The sequence below is a fragment of the Aptenodytes patagonicus genome, chromosome 2 (genome assembly GCF_965638725.1).
Source record: "Aptenodytes patagonicus chromosome 2, bAptPat1.pri.cur, whole genome shotgun sequence".
NCBI lineage: Eukaryota > Metazoa > Chordata > Aves > Sphenisciformes > Spheniscidae > Aptenodytes > Aptenodytes patagonicus.
In genome coordinates, this window is record NC_134950.1 from 158,737,115 (window position 1) to 158,755,079 (window position 17,965).

Below are 17,965 nucleotides of genomic sequence, written 5' to 3' on the forward strand. Positions count from 1 at the left end.
AGCAGAATGCCAGCCTGATGTTCCATTAAGATGAATGCTATAAACCATGAAGCAAACTAAATATTGATGACAAGAAATCTGTAAAATGAGACAGTAGCTTATGGTTAAATTAGGAAACTGTTAGTAAAACTAAGGAGCTGAACAGTCAACAGAAAAAATATCATAGTCTTTTAAAATAAAAATTGCTGCAAGTTAACCTTGTTGTGACTAATAGTAAACTATAAGTCTATGAAAATATCTAGAAATATTTGAAAATTGCACCATGCAGTATAAACTCATTCTACCCGAATCTCAGTACTTCTTTTCATGTTTATTCTTTTGAGAACATTGTTCATTATATGTTTATGTCATTGTTTTTAGCTTGGAAAAAATGTAAATTTCCCATCAGGACTGGTTCTTCATGGTGTTAGAAACATATAGTTTCTAGAAACATATACTAAAATATATACTGAAAAGAAACATATACTGGAAGCAGCTCCTATCAAAGTGGTGTAACTTGATTCTAATCTGAAACAAATACAGAAAAAAAGGACAAAAAACACAGGAGGTGAAATGTCAGAAGGCAGGGAGGAAATCAGGTATAATGAAGAGGAAGCAAACAAATTGCATTCACTAGCACACAGCATCTAAGCTTTACATAAAAGTTACTGGATCTTTTCACTAGCTTTAAAAAAGAATGAGAAAGATATGTAATTAAGATAGATGACAGGTTATATAGGTTAATGCACAACATCCTGACTTGAACTACAGCAAGTTATTGGCTTTTTTATTTAATTTAAAAGTTAATGAAATGGGAAAATTACATGGAAAACACAAATGAGAAAAACAGAGGAAATGAAAAGTGCTGGAGCGATCAGGAGCCATGCAGCTAGTGGGGAGATCATCGATGGTGTGCTTTAGGGCAGTGCGCCCGGCAGCAGGGGTGGGGAGGGCAGAAGGGCAGCGAGAGGGCTGAGTCACGCAAGGATGATAAAATCCCTAACGGGACCGATCACAGGCAGCAGCGGGAGGCAGACAACTGCATGCCGGACAGCGAAGAGGAGGAAGAGGTCAGAGATGGTAGAGACAAAAGTTCCCAGGATACTTTAAATTCCATTTTTTTCAGTTAACATCATAGCCAAAGAACTGAAAACAAGTGGTGTGGGACGTGTCGAGCACCTGTTGTTCACTCTGATTTTGTTTAAAAACCCAGGTACTCTCCACTTTTGGCATCAGGCCTCATGTCTAAATAGATAATCGGGCTCTCACGTTCACAAACGAGGGATTGGTAATTTGGTGGCCGTACTTCACAGATGCTGGCCTTCTGGGAAACCTCATGAATGTGCCATGTGGTATCAATTATCAAATGACTATCTAAAAATCGTATTAGTTTGCAAAATGGAAGGAATAAAAGCCTAGGCATGGAAGTACAAGGTACCAGCCCTTTCCTGGTGGGTACAACAACATTCTGTGAATCTTCACTGAGGTCCCTGTTACAACATTGACTGGAAGAAGTACATCTATGTCTCTGCTACTGCCAGCTTATCTAAACCGCGCCGCCCCTGTGTCAAAGGCCTTGTGCAGCAGATAGCGGCTCTGCGCGCGCGTGCATTCTCTCTCTCTCTTTCTCTTTCTCTCAGGATTAACGCCTGGTTTAGTTTCCACTTACTCCTGTTTACTTTGCTCATTTTCCTCACAAAACGTTTGCATAAAAATACTAAGATGCATCAGCAAGACACGGGCAGGGAGAGATGCAGTCCTTGAAACACATGTATCTCGGGTGTTGTGGGTTTTTTTAATTTGAAAAAGCAAACAGGCTCTACTCAAAGGTCCCTCCCTTTACAACCAACACAGCTTTTGATTTTTCCTGGGAGCTTCCCGAACAAGCAAAGACATTTCCAAGAGATTCCCCCCCCGCCCCCCAGGTCAATTCTCCCCAAAGAGTCGAACGTTTTGAGGTTGTGTTCCCCCCCCAGGCCCCGCCGTCCCGCTGAGGGGCCCGCCGCCCCAAGGTCTCTCCCTGTCGGGGGCCGAGCAGCCGCCGCTGCCGCCTAACTGCCCTCCGGGGCTCGGCAAGCGGGTTCCGTCGCGGCTCTAGCCGGGCTGGCGCAACCCGCGGCGACCGCGCCGCTCTCCCTCTGCCCCGGTCGGCCGCCGCAGCGCGGGCGGAGCCTCCCGCCGCCGCCAATGAGGGCGGGGGCCGCGGCGCCTGCGCCGGCCCGGCTGTGCGGCCCGTCCCGCTGCCGAGGCGCTGAGCCATGTGGAGCCGCTACCGGGCGGCCGGGGGGCTGCTGAGCCGCGGCCGGTGAGGACGGGGAGGGAGCTGGGGGGTCCCGCCAGTCCTTTCCCAGCGTCGCCCGGCCTCGGCCCCTCTGCCGGCACTCCGCCGGGGTCGGCGGCCCGCCCGCCGGTGCCCCGGGCCCCGTGGCGGGCCTGGGCGGGCTCCGCGCTGCAGCGGGCTCCGCGCTGCAGCCGGCTCCTTCCCGCTCAGCCCAAGGACGGGGCACGCCGTGCCGTGTGCCTGGCGGAAGGCCCCATGCGGGCGGGCTGGGAGTCCCCGCTCCCGAAGGGCAGCTCCTCGCTGGAGGCAGCGGGACCCGGGGCTGAGCGGTTGCTCCTCGTCTGTCCCCCCGCCCCCGTCCCTCAGCGGGAGGGTGCGGGACCATGTCTGGTTCGCTGCTGTAGCACCGCTGGTGGGAGCGTGTTTGTTCTAAAGGGGAGTGTTATTTCAGGTCTTTGAATCAGAAGTCACGGAGGTGGAAGAGCGTTTCCGCTAGTGAAAGAGCGCTGCAGTACAGGGTAGGCGACAAAATCCATGGGTTCACTGTAAAGCAGGTAAGCATCGCCCTTCACTTGTGTTTCCTCTGTGTTTGTATAGATAAATTTTCCCTTGGTTGGAAAGCGCCTAAGTGAGGCCAGGATTCTACACACTAAATATTTGCGTAGGTGCTTTGGGTGGTCAGTTAAAAAATGATACAGTAGTTACTTGTAGTTATCCCTCTGCAACCAGATTCTTCAGGTGACATTAACACACGTTCCTATAGGGAGCTAACTCTTCTAGAGTGAATAATGCACCCGGGAGTTTGTGTGTTGGCTACAGATGTTGAGCATTCTGTCTGGTCTTCTAAAAATCCTGACAGATAATTGAACTTCACTGTGTGTTGTTTTATGGAAGACATTCAAGTAATATTTTATTTCCTAAGCTGCTTTTAATACCTTTGTTAAGAACCTGCAATGGAAATATGTGGAATTTCCTTTTACTTTTTTAAAGAAAAAAAGCAGAAGCAGACAGTAAACATAATTTGCAAAAAGTGATTGCTGGTGACAGAGCTAGTGCTAGAACTGGGTTCCTTGATTTTTCTTTTGCTACCCTAACCGCTGGCATTTGAATATATGCCTTTTCTTTGTATTTCTGATCGAATTGTTCTGATCTTAATACCTATACCAGAAAAGTATAGCTCTTTGGTTGTAGTGTATTTTAATTGTAGGGGTTTTCTTAAACTTTATTTTCCATCTGCATACTTTTTTCTTTTCCCCCACAAACCCTAGGAACAAAGAATTTATTTCATACTGTATGTGGCAGTATTATATACAGGATCAACAAACTGATCATTGCTATATCATCTATGATTTATTTGACCTAGTTGCAGTCACACTGTAATACAGATGTTTTCTTCTGATGCAGGTGACAGCTGTTCCTGAGCTGTTCCTGACTGCAGTGAAACTTAGTCATGACAGTACAGGAGCCAGGTATTTACATGTGGCTCGAGAGGACTCCAATAATCTGTTCAGGTAAAACATTAATATATGTATAGCACATTCTATCTCAGCATCACCTTGTGGTTTCTAAATTGTAATCCAGCTTCATAACTGGATTTTTCTGTGATAACAAAGAGAATAGTACTTCCTTTGTGGGACTTCCTTAGAGTTTTTCAGGTTGGAACAGATGTCATGACGTCTGTTGTTCAGTCTGCTGCTCAAAACAGGGCGCTGTTCCTCAGACCTTTATCGAGGTGGGCCTTGACAGCTTCCAAAGACAGATTATGCAACCCCTCTGGGCAACCTGTTCCCAATGTTTGACTGTCCATATAGTGGGGTCTTTTTTTCTTTAATATCAAGTTGGAACCTCCCTTGCTTCAATTTATGAACATTGTCTCTTGTCTTTCCATCATGCATATCTATGCAAAGAACCTGTCTTCATCATAACCTCCTTGTAGGTATTGGAAAGCAGCTATTGAGTCCCCTGATGCCTTTCCTTATCCAGGCTAAACGAGCCCAATTTCCTCAGCCTCTTTTCACAGGGCATAGCTCCAGCCATCTTTATGGGTCTCCACTAAACTACTTCAAATTTTTTATCATCTCTTCTGTATTGGTGAGCCGAAAACTGGACTTTCCAATAAGCTGCTTTATAGTTGCAAGATGTAAACCAGTTCTTTTCTCCATAACCTTCCATGAAACTTTTTTCTGAGCCTTTTGCGTAAAAAAGGTGTTTAGTTATGTGCTGAAAACTTCTGTAGCACCTCCAGAAGTAGAAGTGCGGAGGTTGTACACCTAGAAGAGGTAGCTGAGCACTCAGCTCAAGAGTCTTTCTTAAGAGCTCAATAACTCTGCATCCTGCTGTATGCCGTGTTAGTTACTAGACAGTGATAATGTTCCTATAAGTCTCAGCTGCACATAGGAGGTGGGTTGACTTTTCATCACAGATAACTGCATTCCTCTCTGTGCTCTCTCTTGCAGTATACAATTCCGAACCACTCCAATGGACAGCACTGGGGTCCCGCATATCCTCGAGCACACTGTGTTATGTGGTTCTCAAAAGTATCCTTGCAGAGATCCGTTCTTTAAAATGTTAAATAGATCACTGTCCACTTTCATGAATGCGTTCACAGGTGAGCCCAAAGTAAATAATACCACTTAAAATGCATGAGGTTTTATTGTAGTAGAGCTGTCTGTCGGCTCTCCTTAATTTCCCTTTGGAGAGCCATTATTATTAAGTGTGAACGTTGTGAGTGAGAGATTAAAAAGCTAACAAGGCAAGGCAACAAAATAGATCTTGTTCGTTTGGCAGTTACAAAAGTCCCGATAGAGCTGGACCTTTATAGTATACCACAATGCATGTAATTATTTATATATATGGCAAAAGCAAAGTTTTCATGGTAAAATAATTGCAACATTAAACTTCTGTGTATTCCTCAGGAAAAATACGTATCATTTAGGAAGTTTCTTCTCTTCCAGTTATTTATATAGAGGAGAGATTAAAAATAAATGAGGGCAAAACACATCTCGGACTTTCTAAAATTCTGATCTTTTTACATTTATTTATACCCAGCTAGTGATTACACACTCTATCCATTTTCAACACAAAATCCCAAGGATTTTCAAAATCTCCTATCGGTGTACTTGGATGCAGCTTTCTTTCCATGTTTGCGGCAACTAGATTTCTGGTAAGATGTGGATAGCTTGAGATGTATGCAAACCTTAAATTAAAAAAAAACAAAACAATTCCAAAACCCTCAAGCTCTCAACACTTCCTGTTACTAATTTTTTCAGGCAAGAAGGTTGGAGGTTAGAACATGAGAACCCAACTGATCCTCAGACACCTCTAGTCTTCAAAGGAGTGGTGTTTAATGAAATGAAAGGGGCATTTGTAAGTTTCGTGAATTTTTGTTTTAAGATCTTATACGTGGTGAAGTGGCTTAAGCTGTGAGTTATCAATGGCTTTATTGCACCAGAGATTTCCATTCTTCCTTTGTGAAATTTAAGCCCTCAGTAAAGTCAACAATCAGTTACATGGTTATTCTTAAAGTTAGCCTGTTGAAAGTTTGTTTACATATAAAAGAGCATCTTGCTAATGGATTTTGTTGTATAATTTTCTTTTAAATTGGCATGCTGATGTAGCTAGTTTTATCCAAGTACATGGGACTATAGAACAAAATACTTATGTGAGGAGGAACTCTTGTGTAACTTAGAGCTCTGAGGTCTTATTATTGAGCACCTTTTATTTTTAAAATGTGTTTTGATGACTTTTACTGAAATGTGGTGTTTTCCTCTTAAGACAGATAATGAGAGGATATTTGCACAGCACTTGCAGAATAAAATCCTTCCTGATCACACTTATGGTGTAGTATCCGGTGGAGATCCATTATATATTCCTGATCTTACATGGGAGCAGCTTAAACAGTTCCATGCCACACATTATCATCCAAGCAATTCCAGGTATCTGAAATTTGTGACTAACGTACTGGGTTACATAGTGTGTTAGCACTGTGTTCGTATTTTTGTGAGGGAAAACCAGCAATACAGTGTTTCCATTCACATGGCCAGCAACTTAGATAACCTATGTCCTCCAGCCACTAGGACAGCATTGAAGCAAGGAATTTGCCCTAGGGAGGGAAGTGAAGGGTGAATTGGAAGAGGGGTTACTGAAAGAGAGATGGCTGATATTCTAGAGTACATCTGCCTGCTTGATTATGAGGATTTGTTCTGGGGATTTTTGTTTACAGATGTTTCACCTTGAACTGAAACAGCCTGGGGGGAAATGGAACATACTCATAAGTATTTGGCGGTAATGTTAGGGAGTTATGATACAAGTAGTGCAGATGAGTCTAGGGGTTCCTATCTTCCTTGAAGTCAACCGAGATTAAAAGTTATAAAAAGAATTTACAAATGAATGGCTGTTCATTTGCTCCTGAATCACACATTACAGTATCAGGTTCCAAATAATGGATATTCATTTGAGTCAGATACTAATTGTGTTGGTACTAATAAGGTATTTAAGCTAAAAGTCAATTTGAAAGTGATATGGAGGGAAATCTATAGTATTGTTTCTTCTGTACCAGTTTTGTGGTCAATGTGTTAGTCTGATTAATTCACTTACGGAACATAAGCTTGTGTCATGATAGTGAATTTACCATCCGTTGTTTTTCTCATCATCCCAAGTGTTCTACTGTACCTGTGTTTAGATTTTAATCGGGGAATAACATTTACCTGAGACATACCTTGTGCTCGTATTTAATCCAGCGGAAGTCAGCAGTGTTTCTTGTAGGTATGGGAGTGTGCTTGGTAGACTGACCCGCAGAACCCAGCCATGTTTTATAGATCAGTTGAGACATGGATCATCGTATTTTATACATTATGTGTGAAGACCGTAAGAATTTTGTCTTCTGAAACTTTAGAGCACTAGGATTCTGGCTTCAATTGCTAATATTTTTTCTTAGAACATTGTACATTACTGCAACTAAACGAATTTTAGTTTTTTGTGGCCTTCGAAGCGTAAAACAGAAGCTGAAAAATGTAGAATTTTACCAGGAGATCTCCGAGTTTTATGCACGTGGCAAACTGGTGAGTCTTTAACCTAGGAGCCTTACAAAGCATGTTCCATTCTAGATGTGACTGAATCACTGGAAAACACACGGAATTCAGAATATGATAAAAGCTGTTACTGTAAATTTCATGTCAAAATCTGATGCTTAATCCCAGTCTTTCATATGAAATGCAGATTTTTCACTTACGGTAACTTTCCACTGGAGCAACATTTGAAACAAATACATGAGGAAGCATTGATAAAATTTGAAAGAATTGAATCAAATACTGACATCCCGAAACAGAAGCTCTGGGAAAAGCCTGTAAGTAAACAAAAAACCAAAACAAAACAAAAAAGAAACAGAAACAGTGCACATCCAATCTTGGAATTACGGAAACTGAATATAACAGGTTAACATTTTAGCCCAGCCTGTAGAATTACTTCGTTTGTTTAGAAGTGTGTTTGTGTGTAAATGAGCTGAAGTATTTTTATTTTTGGTTAAAGCGAGGGAAAAACTACATTTACTTCTGAGTTTCAGTAATGTAATGATTGTGTGCAGTTTGTTTTTCTTATTTCCAGTTTTCAAGTCCCTCAGCATTTGGAGCATTGAAGCATTTATTAATGGAAAGCATTTAGAGCTACTTATACAAATATTGATACTTAAGCGTCAGGAAATATGCCCTCTAATGGTACTTAACCTTCCAAACATTGGTGTCAAAAATAACTTTTTCCATTTCCCCCCACTTCCCTCCTTGGCTTGTCCAGAAGCTTAAGCATTTCTTTGAAACCCAGCTCAGGGAGTTAATTATGGCCAGATTTTCTTGATCAGCTCCCCTGTTTCTCCACTTGTAAAAACTGAGATACAACTCATATTTTTCACAATATCCTGTGTTTGTGTATTTACTTATGAATATTGAACTTACTCATGAGTATCTGTAAAATTATTTGAAATCTTTGAGAGGAGGATGCTATGAAGGTGTAAGCAGTAATTTTTTATTTGTAACTTCTGCTCTGAGTTTAGTGTGCATTGGACATATTTATTACACTTTACAGAGAGAACACAGTGTAACGTGTGGCTTAGACTCATTTGCTGCTGATCCTTCCAAGCAGACAACTGTCAGCGTCAGCTACTTGTTGACAGAGTAAGTGTATCAAAATGAAATTCTGAATCAAAGGCTCATTTTAAAACTTCAAGCAAGATGCAGGTATATTTCATGTCCCCCAATCCCTCTTCATAAATAAGTTAAATAATGCCATGGGAAAGCTAGACAAATCCTCCTTTAGTAAATGAAAGTTTAATTGCTAAGCAGGATTTTTCCTGTCTTTTTCTTTAGCAGATAGACATAAGGAAAATCAGCCATTATCTTACAGAACTGTTCAGTGGATTAGACTTTTGGGAACGCTGCCTTCCTGTCTTTCAATTTCCTGCCATGTGCAAGCTTTTCTGTATGACCCTACTACTAACTTTATCTACACTTGCTGCCTAATTTAACTTGCTTTACTGCTAGTTACAATAAGTGAAAGATGCAGAACTCTCTTAGTTCCCTAAGGTTTTGTGCAGTGTTCATAACTGACAATTATTTCTCCCTTGCTCCCTCTACATTGTTTTATAGAAGTAATTCTTCTGAAATGAACTCTGTGATGCTGGGTGTCTCATATTTGTAGCTTGATGGTTTTTAAGAACTATTAATTTTTCTTCAGTATTACAGACACTTTTGAAACATTCACACTAAGCCTGTTGTCTTCACTGTTGGTTGATGGGCCGAATTCTCCTTTTTACAAAGCCTTAATTGAGTCTGGTGTTGGTACAGATTTTTCTCCTGATGTTGGGTAAGTGTTGCAATTTACATTTCATCACTATAAGCAATATTAGGAAAGTTACAAACCACTGTTAAGTTGGGAGAAGTCATCTCTCATACAGGCAATTTACACCAGAATAATCTTATTTTAATACTAAAACATCTTCAGAGTTTCTACAGATGAACTATAAAGCATTCTCAAGTGTAATTTTTGGCTTGTCAAAATAATTCGATAGAAGCTATGTTAGTTTAAACAAAGTTGTACTGTTTGAAGCTTATGAACAAGAAAAATGGGTAGATAAAAACATGGTATACCTTCAGTGCCCTAACTTACTTGGGGTTTTCATCTTGACCATTTAGTATTACTCAGAAGGGTTTGCTAGCTGTTCTCTGTACTGTGTTACCTTTACTTTTTTGCTTTAATTCTGTGATTTAGTAGTAGATAGGTTTGGCACAAATGTGCTTTTGTGTAGTTAGCTGCCGTTAACTTGCCATCACCTCAGTACAAAAGGGTATTTCTGCCAACACTTATTTATTCAAACTGTAGCTCTTGCAGCCAGTCTTCTGAGCTCGCTCTGTGCTGCAGACTAAGGGTGGGTGGATTGTCTTCACCTAACTACAGGCTCAGCTGCTCATCGCAGTTTGCCTTTATTGTCAGCAGAAAGAAAGAAGCACTTTCAGGGCATGATTCATCTGACTGATTCATGCCTTCGCCTCCACTGGCTGTCTCAGATGTTTGAGCGGGAAACCTTAATATACTCATCTATGATTTTAATGCCTTAGGGTACTCTGCCTGGCTTGAACTGTCTCTACGTGAAGTCATGGGTTTCCTGCAAGTCCTGTGTCATGCATGCCAGTGCCATGCAGACATCTTAATATCACAGGGCATGGCAGTAGAAATCTGTCTTTAGACACTGAAGTAGCGATTCAGTTGCTGTATGTTTTGTCTGCTGAGCCTTTTCCAGGTTGACTACATTAATATGGTGTTGAACCATACAGTGAGTTGGCTTTAATTTGCCTTAGTGACTGTGCTGATGAATCAATCTAGAAGAATAAGTTTGAGTCCAGAGATCAGTATTCCAGAACTCGACATCTGAGCCTGTCACTGAATTCCTTCCGTGTTTTTAGACATGAAATAGTGGATGTTTAGAGTTGATGAAGACCTATTGCTTTTTGTTTGTTGGCTTTGGTTCAAACTGCTAGGTGTTCCATATTTCTGCAAGTGTCAGTTTGTCTCTCTAAAGATGACTTCTTACGGTGAACCCTGCCTGACAGCTTGAACAAAATTATCTTTACTTTTTTTTGAAAGTACTATTGAAAATAATTGCAACAAACACGGAACATTTCACCTTCACCACTTACTTTTAAAGCAGTATTTGTAAAGTACAAACTTAAAAGTACCATTCCACTCACCTGCTTAAATAGGATATATGTGTTTGGTGTTACAGGCAGCTAAAATTTTCACCTTAAAAAAAGAGACTTCTTTACCTGAAGGTACTTACAGATGAATGGGAAGATGAAAAGACCAGCTTTTCTTCTGTAACTGTTTGTCTTTCTCTAATATATGCTCTATGTTTTCGTAACAGTGCGCTACGACTACTGAAATTGAACAAAAAATGCTTTTAAGTTCCATTTCTTGCATCTCTAGTAATTATTTTTCTTTCTATCTAGCTTTTAAAATCCTGTGTGTGTGTGCGCGTGTGTATGTGGAAATTATGGGTGTTTTTCCCCTTCTGCCGTTGCTGGCAGGTTTAATGCTTAAGTTCTAGTACTTGTCACTGAGTTGAATATGTTTTGTTCTAGGTTTAATGGCTCAACAAGAGAAGCTTATTTCAGCGTGGGTCTACAGGGTATTGCTGAAAGAGACATTGATACTGTGAAACAGATAATTGCTAGAACAGTTGATGAAGTTATTGCGTGAGTAATGCTGAATTTTTTAGAATACTGTTAGTTCTTTCCATACAGTCTTTTACAATTAGATATTAATAACATAATAATGTATAGACATATAATAATACAGACATATATATAATAGCATGCCGTAAAAATTTAGTTATATTAAAATAAATGCACCAAAGAAGCAGTAATATTGTTCAATACTCTTAAAACTTGTATCTGCTAACTTCCTCTATTGTAGCATATTCATCAGCATAACCTTCAGGAGTTCAATGATATTAGTGCAGTTTCACTAAATGACACAGTATGATAAGATTATTTCATATCAATTTTAATTCAGTGTGGAAGACATCATGTTGTAATGCTTCCTTTATCGATGTTATAATTCATTTTCATAACTTCACTTAAAGTGATTAGTGTTAATGGATATGATTTCCTTCTCTCATCACTCCTTCCCAAAGGAAAGGATTTGAGGAAGATAGGATTGAAGCTCTACTTCACAAAATTGAAATCCAGCTGAAGCATCAGTCTACAAGTTTTGGACTTGCCCTGACATCTGTAAGTCTATATGTGTGCCCATGTGTGGTGGTGTTTTAGGAATGGATAAGAAATCTACTGTGTACGTCTGTACGAAATACGGGATCATTTTGTAGGCTCTTGATATGTAAAACATTTCACTGAAGGGCTCTTCCTTTGTCATCTCCTTTACATCTTTCTTCCTTCTTTTCAGTAGCCTTCAAACTATCGCTGGACTCCACACTGTATGACTTAATCAGGCAGTGAGCCTGTTGTCTTTGCCTGAGTAGTAGCTTTGATTGCAGTAGCACTGATTACTTCTCTAAGAGAGGCATGCCATACCAGCTCTTGTAACTGTATGTTTTGGCCAGATGCCTATGTATGTTTAAAAATCAAATAGAAGAACTATATTTTTCTATGGAATTTAGGGTTGTACTGCTGTAATTTAATTTCAAGATTCACAAGTGAAAATGTACACTAACTCAGTTATTGGCTTAAAATTTTGGTACCTAAGCTGTTATGGAAAACATGTTCCACAGCAGAATGTGGTGTCCTTGAGAAGTCTGCAAGTTGTTGTAAATGTGGGAATGAGTTAGCTGCAGTATTTGCAGTCAGTTAGGAAATCAGGGGCTCCTGCTGCCACCTGTTCTCCAGTGTCCTCTGTTTTTTCTCTGCTCTGCAGCAACTTCAGTTGCTTAGCAGCTCTTTGCTTTGTGTCTCTCCAAGTATTGTACCTTCTTCAGCATGAACAGGAGTTCATTTCTTTTGGCATACAAAGTTAGGTAAAGAAGCAGTCCTGGATTAACATGAAACTTGTAAATTGGAGAGCACAACCAAGACCTGTTTCAAATCAGATTGCCATATGGTGAAACAGACAAATTGTGGATATTTAATTGCCCGTCATGTTTCCTAGTAGGATCTGGCAAAACGTACCTGATTTTGATAGCAAATACTTTCTAGCATGTCTTTAGATTGTGTGAGTAATTCTGTGTGATGAAATATTGACGCATATACTTCATCTCTCAACATTTTTAATTCTTGAAGTTGAATCAACTGTTGGGACTTCATTCTAGAACAGAAAGCTCTTAAACAATTCTTGCTTTTAAAGACCAAACAGTCATGCAGCATTTGGTGTTAATACTCCCATAGAATAGGGTTTATTTCAGTTTGTTTCCCTGAGGTCGTGTTTTAGAAGTTGACCTTGAAAAGGGCCTGAAAGGGATCTAGTTATAACTAAAGTAATCATAGAATGGTTTGGTTTGGAAGGGACCTTTAAAGACCATCTAGTTCCAATGCCCTGCCGTGGGCAGAGCTGTCTTTCACTAGATCAGGTTGCTGAAAGCCTCATCCAGCCTGACCTTGAACACTTCCAGGGATGGAGCATCCCCAACTTCTCTGGGCAACCTGTTCCAGTGTCTCACCACCCTCATTGTAAAAAATTTCTTCCTTATGTCCAATGTAGATCTACCCTCTTTCAGTTTAAAACCATTGCCCCTTGTCCTGTCACTACAGGCCCTTGTAAAAAGTGTCTCTCTGGCTTTCTTGTAAGTCCCCTTCATATATTGAAAGGCCACAATAAGGTCTCCCTGAAGCCTTCTCCTCTCCAGGCTGTATGACCCCAACTCTCTCAGCCTTTCTTCATAGGAGAGGTGTTCCATCCCTCTGATCATTTTTGTGGCCCTCCTCTGGACCTGCTCCAACAGGTCAATGTCTGTCTCGTACTGTGGGCCCCAGAGCTGCATGCAGTACTCCAGGTGGGGTCTCAGCAGAGCAGAGTAGAGGGGGAGAATTGCCTCCTTCAACATGCTGGCCATGCTTTTTTTTTTTTTTTTTTATGCAGCCCAGGATACAATTGGCCTTCTGAGCTGTAAGTGCACATTGTGGCCTCGTCCAATTTTTCATCTACCAATATCCCCAACCCATTCTCTGCAGGGCTGCTTTCAAACCATTTATCACCCAACTTGTACTGATGACTGATCGTTGCCCCAGCCCAGGTGCAGGACCTTGCACTTGGCCTTGTTGAACTTCATGAGGTTCGCATGGGCCCACTCTTCAAGCCTGTCATGGTCCCTGTGGAAGGCATCCCTTCCCTCTAGTGTATCAACCGCACCACTCAGCTTGGTGTCATCTGCAAACTTGCTGGGGGTGCACTCAGTCCCACTGTCTATGTCATTAATAAAGGTATTGAAGAGTATTGGTCCCAATACGGACCCCTGAGGAACAGACACCACTTGTTAGTGATCTCCGTTTGGATGTTGAGCCGTTGACTGCAACTCTTTGGATGCAGCTATCCAGCCGATTCGTTATCCATCGAATAGTCCATCCATCAAACCCATATCTTTCCAATTTAGTGACAAGGATGTTGTGTGGGACTGTATCAAAGGTCTTACAGAAGTCAAGATAGATGACATCAGTTTCTCTTCCCTTATCCACCAATGCAGCCACTCCATTGTAGAAGGACACCAGATTAGTCAGGCACGATTTGCCTTCTGTGAAGCCATGTGACAGCCTGTGTAATTTTACGTTTCATGTGGTAATGATTCTCTAACTTCCATGCTGTATTCTAGTGCTGTGCTAGCTTTACAGCTTACAAGAAGGAGTTTTCTCTGTGTGATGTATTTATTTAAATCAGAGTATGATAGGTGAACCATTGGCTGAAGGGTGGGGCTCAAAGAGTTTTAGTAAATGGGGTAACATCTGGCTGGTGGCCAGTCACTAGTGGTGTTCCCCAGGACTCAATTTTAGGGCCAGTTCTCTTCAATATTTTTATCAATGACCTGGACACAGGAGTTGAGTGCATACTAAGTAATGCTGACAATACTAAATTAGGAGGAGCCGTTCATTCCCTCGAGGGTAAAGAGGCCTTACAGAGAGATCTTGATAGATTAGAGCACTGGGCAATCACAAACTGAATGAAATTTAAGAAGGACAAATGTGGGTTCTGCAACTGGGATGGTATAATCCTGGATGTACATATAGACTGGGGGACAAGGCTGGAGTGCAGCCCTGCAGAAAGGTATCTGGGGGTTTTCATTGATGGTAAGTTCAGTTTGAGTCACATAAAGCCAAAAAGGGCCAAGCATATCCTGGGGTGCATTAAGGACAGTATAGCTAACTGGTTGAAAGAAGTGATTGTCCCACTACACTCAGCATTGGTATGGCCTCATCTCAAGTACTATGTGCAGTTTTGGGCTCCACAATATAAGAAGGACATAAAAATATTCGAACATGTCTAAAGGATGGCAACAAAGATGCTGAAAGGACTAGAGGGCATGACTTATGAGGAGCTGCTGAGGATACTAGGTTTGCTCAGCTTAGAGAAGAGGAGACTGAGGCGTGACTTCATTGCCGTCTGCAACTCCCTCATGATGGCAAGCAGAGCAGGAGGTGCTAGTCTCTTCTCTCTGGTGTCTGGTAATAAGACATGAGGAAGTGGCTTCAAGCTGCCTCAGGGAAGTACAGATTGGATATTAGGAAAAAGTTCTTCACAGAGAGGGTGGTAAAACACTGGAACAAGCTCACCAAGTGTTCTGGTTTTGGCTGGGATAGAGTTAGATCTCTTCATAGCAGCTCATATGGGGCTATGTTTTGGATTTGTGCTGAAAACAATGTTGATAACACAGGGATGTTTTAGTTACTGCTGAGCAGTGCTGACACAGAGTCAAGACCTTTTCTGCTTCTCACACCACCCCACCAGCGAGCAGGCTGGGGGTGCACAAGAAGTTGGGAGGGGACACAGCTGGGACAGCTGACCCAAACTGACCCAAGGGATATTCCACACCATATGACGTCATGCTCAGCATATAAAGCTGGGGGGAGAAGAAGGAAGGGGGGGACATTCGGAGTGATGGCGTTTGTCTTTCCATGTAACCCTTATGCATGATGGAGCCCTGCTTTCCTGGAGATGGCTGAACACCTGCCTGCCGATGGGAAGTAGTGAATGAATTCCTTGTTTTGCTTTGCTTGTGTGTGCTGCTTTGGCTTTACCTGTTAAACTGTCTTTATCTCAACCCACGCGTTTTCCCACTTTTACTCTTCTGATTCTCTCCCCCCATCCCGCTGTGAGGGGAGTGAGCGAGCAGCTGTGTGGGGCTGAGCTGCCTGCTGGGGTTAAACCGTAACACCAAGGAAGTGGTCATGGCCCCAAGCCTGTCAGTGTTCAAGAAGCGTTTGGACAATGCTCTTAGATAGGTGGTTAAACTTTTAGGTTGCTTACTGAAAACCAGCACTGAGTTGTTGTAATGACTCAATGGAAGCCTCAAATAAGGAGTGACTACTTATTTAAAGAAAATTAACTTGAGCATATTCTGAAAGAATACTATTCTTTAAAATGCATTAGGGAATTTCCACAGAATAGATAATAATAGTTACTACTGAAAAAATCTGGAAGGCTTGTGATACCTGCTTGTAATTAAAGAGGTAAGAAAAGAGAAGGTGGTTTTGACAGTTCAATGCATTTGTTTTCTGTATGCTTTTAAGGGCTTTTTCTTTCAAATGTCTTGGGATTTTTTTTATTTGTTTCGCTTTTTCCCCACTCACACAGAGTAGAAATGGAGAAGGTTTTGCTATCTTGCCCTGTGGTGTATTTGAAGAACTTTCAATAGCGACTCAAGCAAACTTAATAGTCTCAAACTAGAGAATAAAACTAGAATAAAAATCCTTCCAAAAGAAATATCCTGGGGATATTTCTGGTTATTTAGTATTTTCTTTCTCCAAAGTCCCATCTACGTTACATGTTTGAGTTACCTTATTATAAATCATTTCATCTGACTGATACAATAAATGGGTAGACTGTAATATTTATGTACTACTTTGTTTCTACTGCCTGTTCCTTTTTTCCTTCTTTCTTGGGCTGAAAAATGAATTTATTTTAAATGGGAGGGAGCAAAGAATATTACAATAGATTTCCAGAATGCAGATGTTCACACCTATGCAAAAAAAAAAGAGGAAGAAAAAAAAGGTGGTTTGGTATGGTAAAATTAGAGGAGAGAATGGAGAGAACAGAGGACAGATGATGATGGAATAGTCGTTTAATCTGAACAAAGATTTCAGCTTTTTTTTTTCACTCCAAATACATTAGAACTACTCATTATATGTCTGCTATTCAAATATAAATGATAAGGTGGTTATGGAACACAGATGCTGTCAGTTATAGAAATGCAGATGGATTGTCCTGCTTACCTGATTATTCTTTCCCATTCAGTATATAGCCTCCTGCTGGAATCAAGATGGGGATCCAGTGGAGCTTCTGAAGATTGCAGATAAAGTCTCTCGGTTCAGGCAATGCCTTAAAGAAAATCCCACATTTCTTCAGGAAAAAGTTAAAACATATTTTAAGGTAGGAAAACTTAATGGAAAAATATCTGCAGTATTAATTTTTAAATCACAATTTTGTATTTAAAATTAAACTGAAGGTTAATTTTTTATAACCATACTGCCTATTTTTAGGTGTGGATGAGCAGCAGCACTTTTGAGTGAAGCATGTTAATTTTAAATGGTTGAAGCGAAAACTTTTCAAAATGGGAAAAATTGTCTGGTTGGACATTTGGAAACACACATACTAGAACATTGATAAAATGCTAATGTTTTACTGAACTGTGATGCCTGACACTATAGAATGGCACATGGGTGTTTCCTAATGAGAAGCTCAGATGTGAACAGAGAATTATAGACCTAGTTATGTGTTCCTTAATATTGGCATAGCAAGATGTATCTCTTCTTCATTGGAAAGACTTTGGTTATAAGTAAGATTGTTCTGGTGCTCCTCAAGTTCACTGAACTGCTGTCTGAATTTTGCTGTCAGTGCTAATTGCTTTCTGCTCTTTTTTCTTGTTTTCCTCTCTATACTTTCCACTGGAGTTCTTGAAGAATTAAAACAGTAAAGGCATTATAACATGGAATAGTTCTGAAACTCTGAATTAGCTAATGCCAGAAAGAATCCAGTGATAGCAGTGCAGAAGTGTTTTTTGGGGTTTGGGGGGTTTTTTTGGTGTTTGTTTTGTTGGTGGGTTTTTGGTTTTGTTTGGTTGGTTTTTTTCCCTGTCAAATTGTTCAAGTTGTTCTGAAGAGCAGACCTATTATAGGTAACTGCCAATCTGATTTAATAGTGTGTAAATGCTGGTTCTCATATACTCAAAGGCAACCAGAGACAGTGGCATCAATTGAAATCTGTTTCCCTAAAGGCATTATTAGTGTCTGGAGGTAGTAGGGAGCTGTGAAGGTTTTGGCTTTTGCAGGGAAGAAATACAGGTGCAGTATTTTTGAGAATGCCCTTTACTATGCAGTTCTGCTGAGGGGGCTAAGACAAAAACATGACTCAGTAGGAAGTAACGAGGATAGTTGGATGTTTTTATATCATAAGATTATTCACTTTTGTATGTTGTGCCTGCAGATTAATAAAGCAGGGAAAGCTAGGAGCAAGGGAGGGAATGCTGTTCATCCTGTCCATTTTACTGTGCCTGGATAATTCTGC

At 40.8% G+C, this 17,965-nt stretch overlaps 1 protein-coding gene across 2 annotated transcripts in view; it reads left to right on the forward strand.

Annotated features, from left to right (window-relative positions):
- Positions 1 to 2,215: 2,215 nt before the first annotated feature.
- The window catches only part of PITRM1 (pitrilysin metallopeptidase 1), a 30,128-nt gene continuing 14,378 nt past the window's right edge, over positions 2,216 to 17,965 (forward strand). For both annotated transcript variants that reach the window (XM_076331873.1, XM_076331875.1), the window contains exons 1-13: positions 2,216 to 2,284; positions 2,712 to 2,814; positions 3,665 to 3,771; positions 4,717 to 4,868; positions 5,309 to 5,423; positions 5,530 to 5,626; positions 6,035 to 6,195; positions 7,478 to 7,604; positions 8,336 to 8,424; positions 8,984 to 9,112; positions 10,885 to 10,998; positions 11,439 to 11,535; positions 16,697 to 16,831. In XM_076331873.1, the coding sequence (XP_076187988.1) occupies positions 2,238 to 2,284; positions 2,712 to 2,814; positions 3,665 to 3,771; positions 4,717 to 4,868; positions 5,309 to 5,423; positions 5,530 to 5,626; positions 6,035 to 6,195; positions 7,478 to 7,604; positions 8,336 to 8,424; positions 8,984 to 9,112; positions 10,885 to 10,998; positions 11,439 to 11,535; positions 16,697 to 16,831 (1,473 nt within the window). In that variant the 5' untranslated portion in view covers positions 2,216 to 2,237. The remainder of the gene's footprint in view (positions 2,285 to 2,711; positions 2,815 to 3,664; positions 3,772 to 4,716; positions 4,869 to 5,308; positions 5,424 to 5,529; positions 5,627 to 6,034; positions 6,196 to 7,477; positions 7,605 to 8,335; positions 8,425 to 8,983; positions 9,113 to 10,884; positions 10,999 to 11,438; positions 11,536 to 16,696; positions 16,832 to 17,965) is intronic.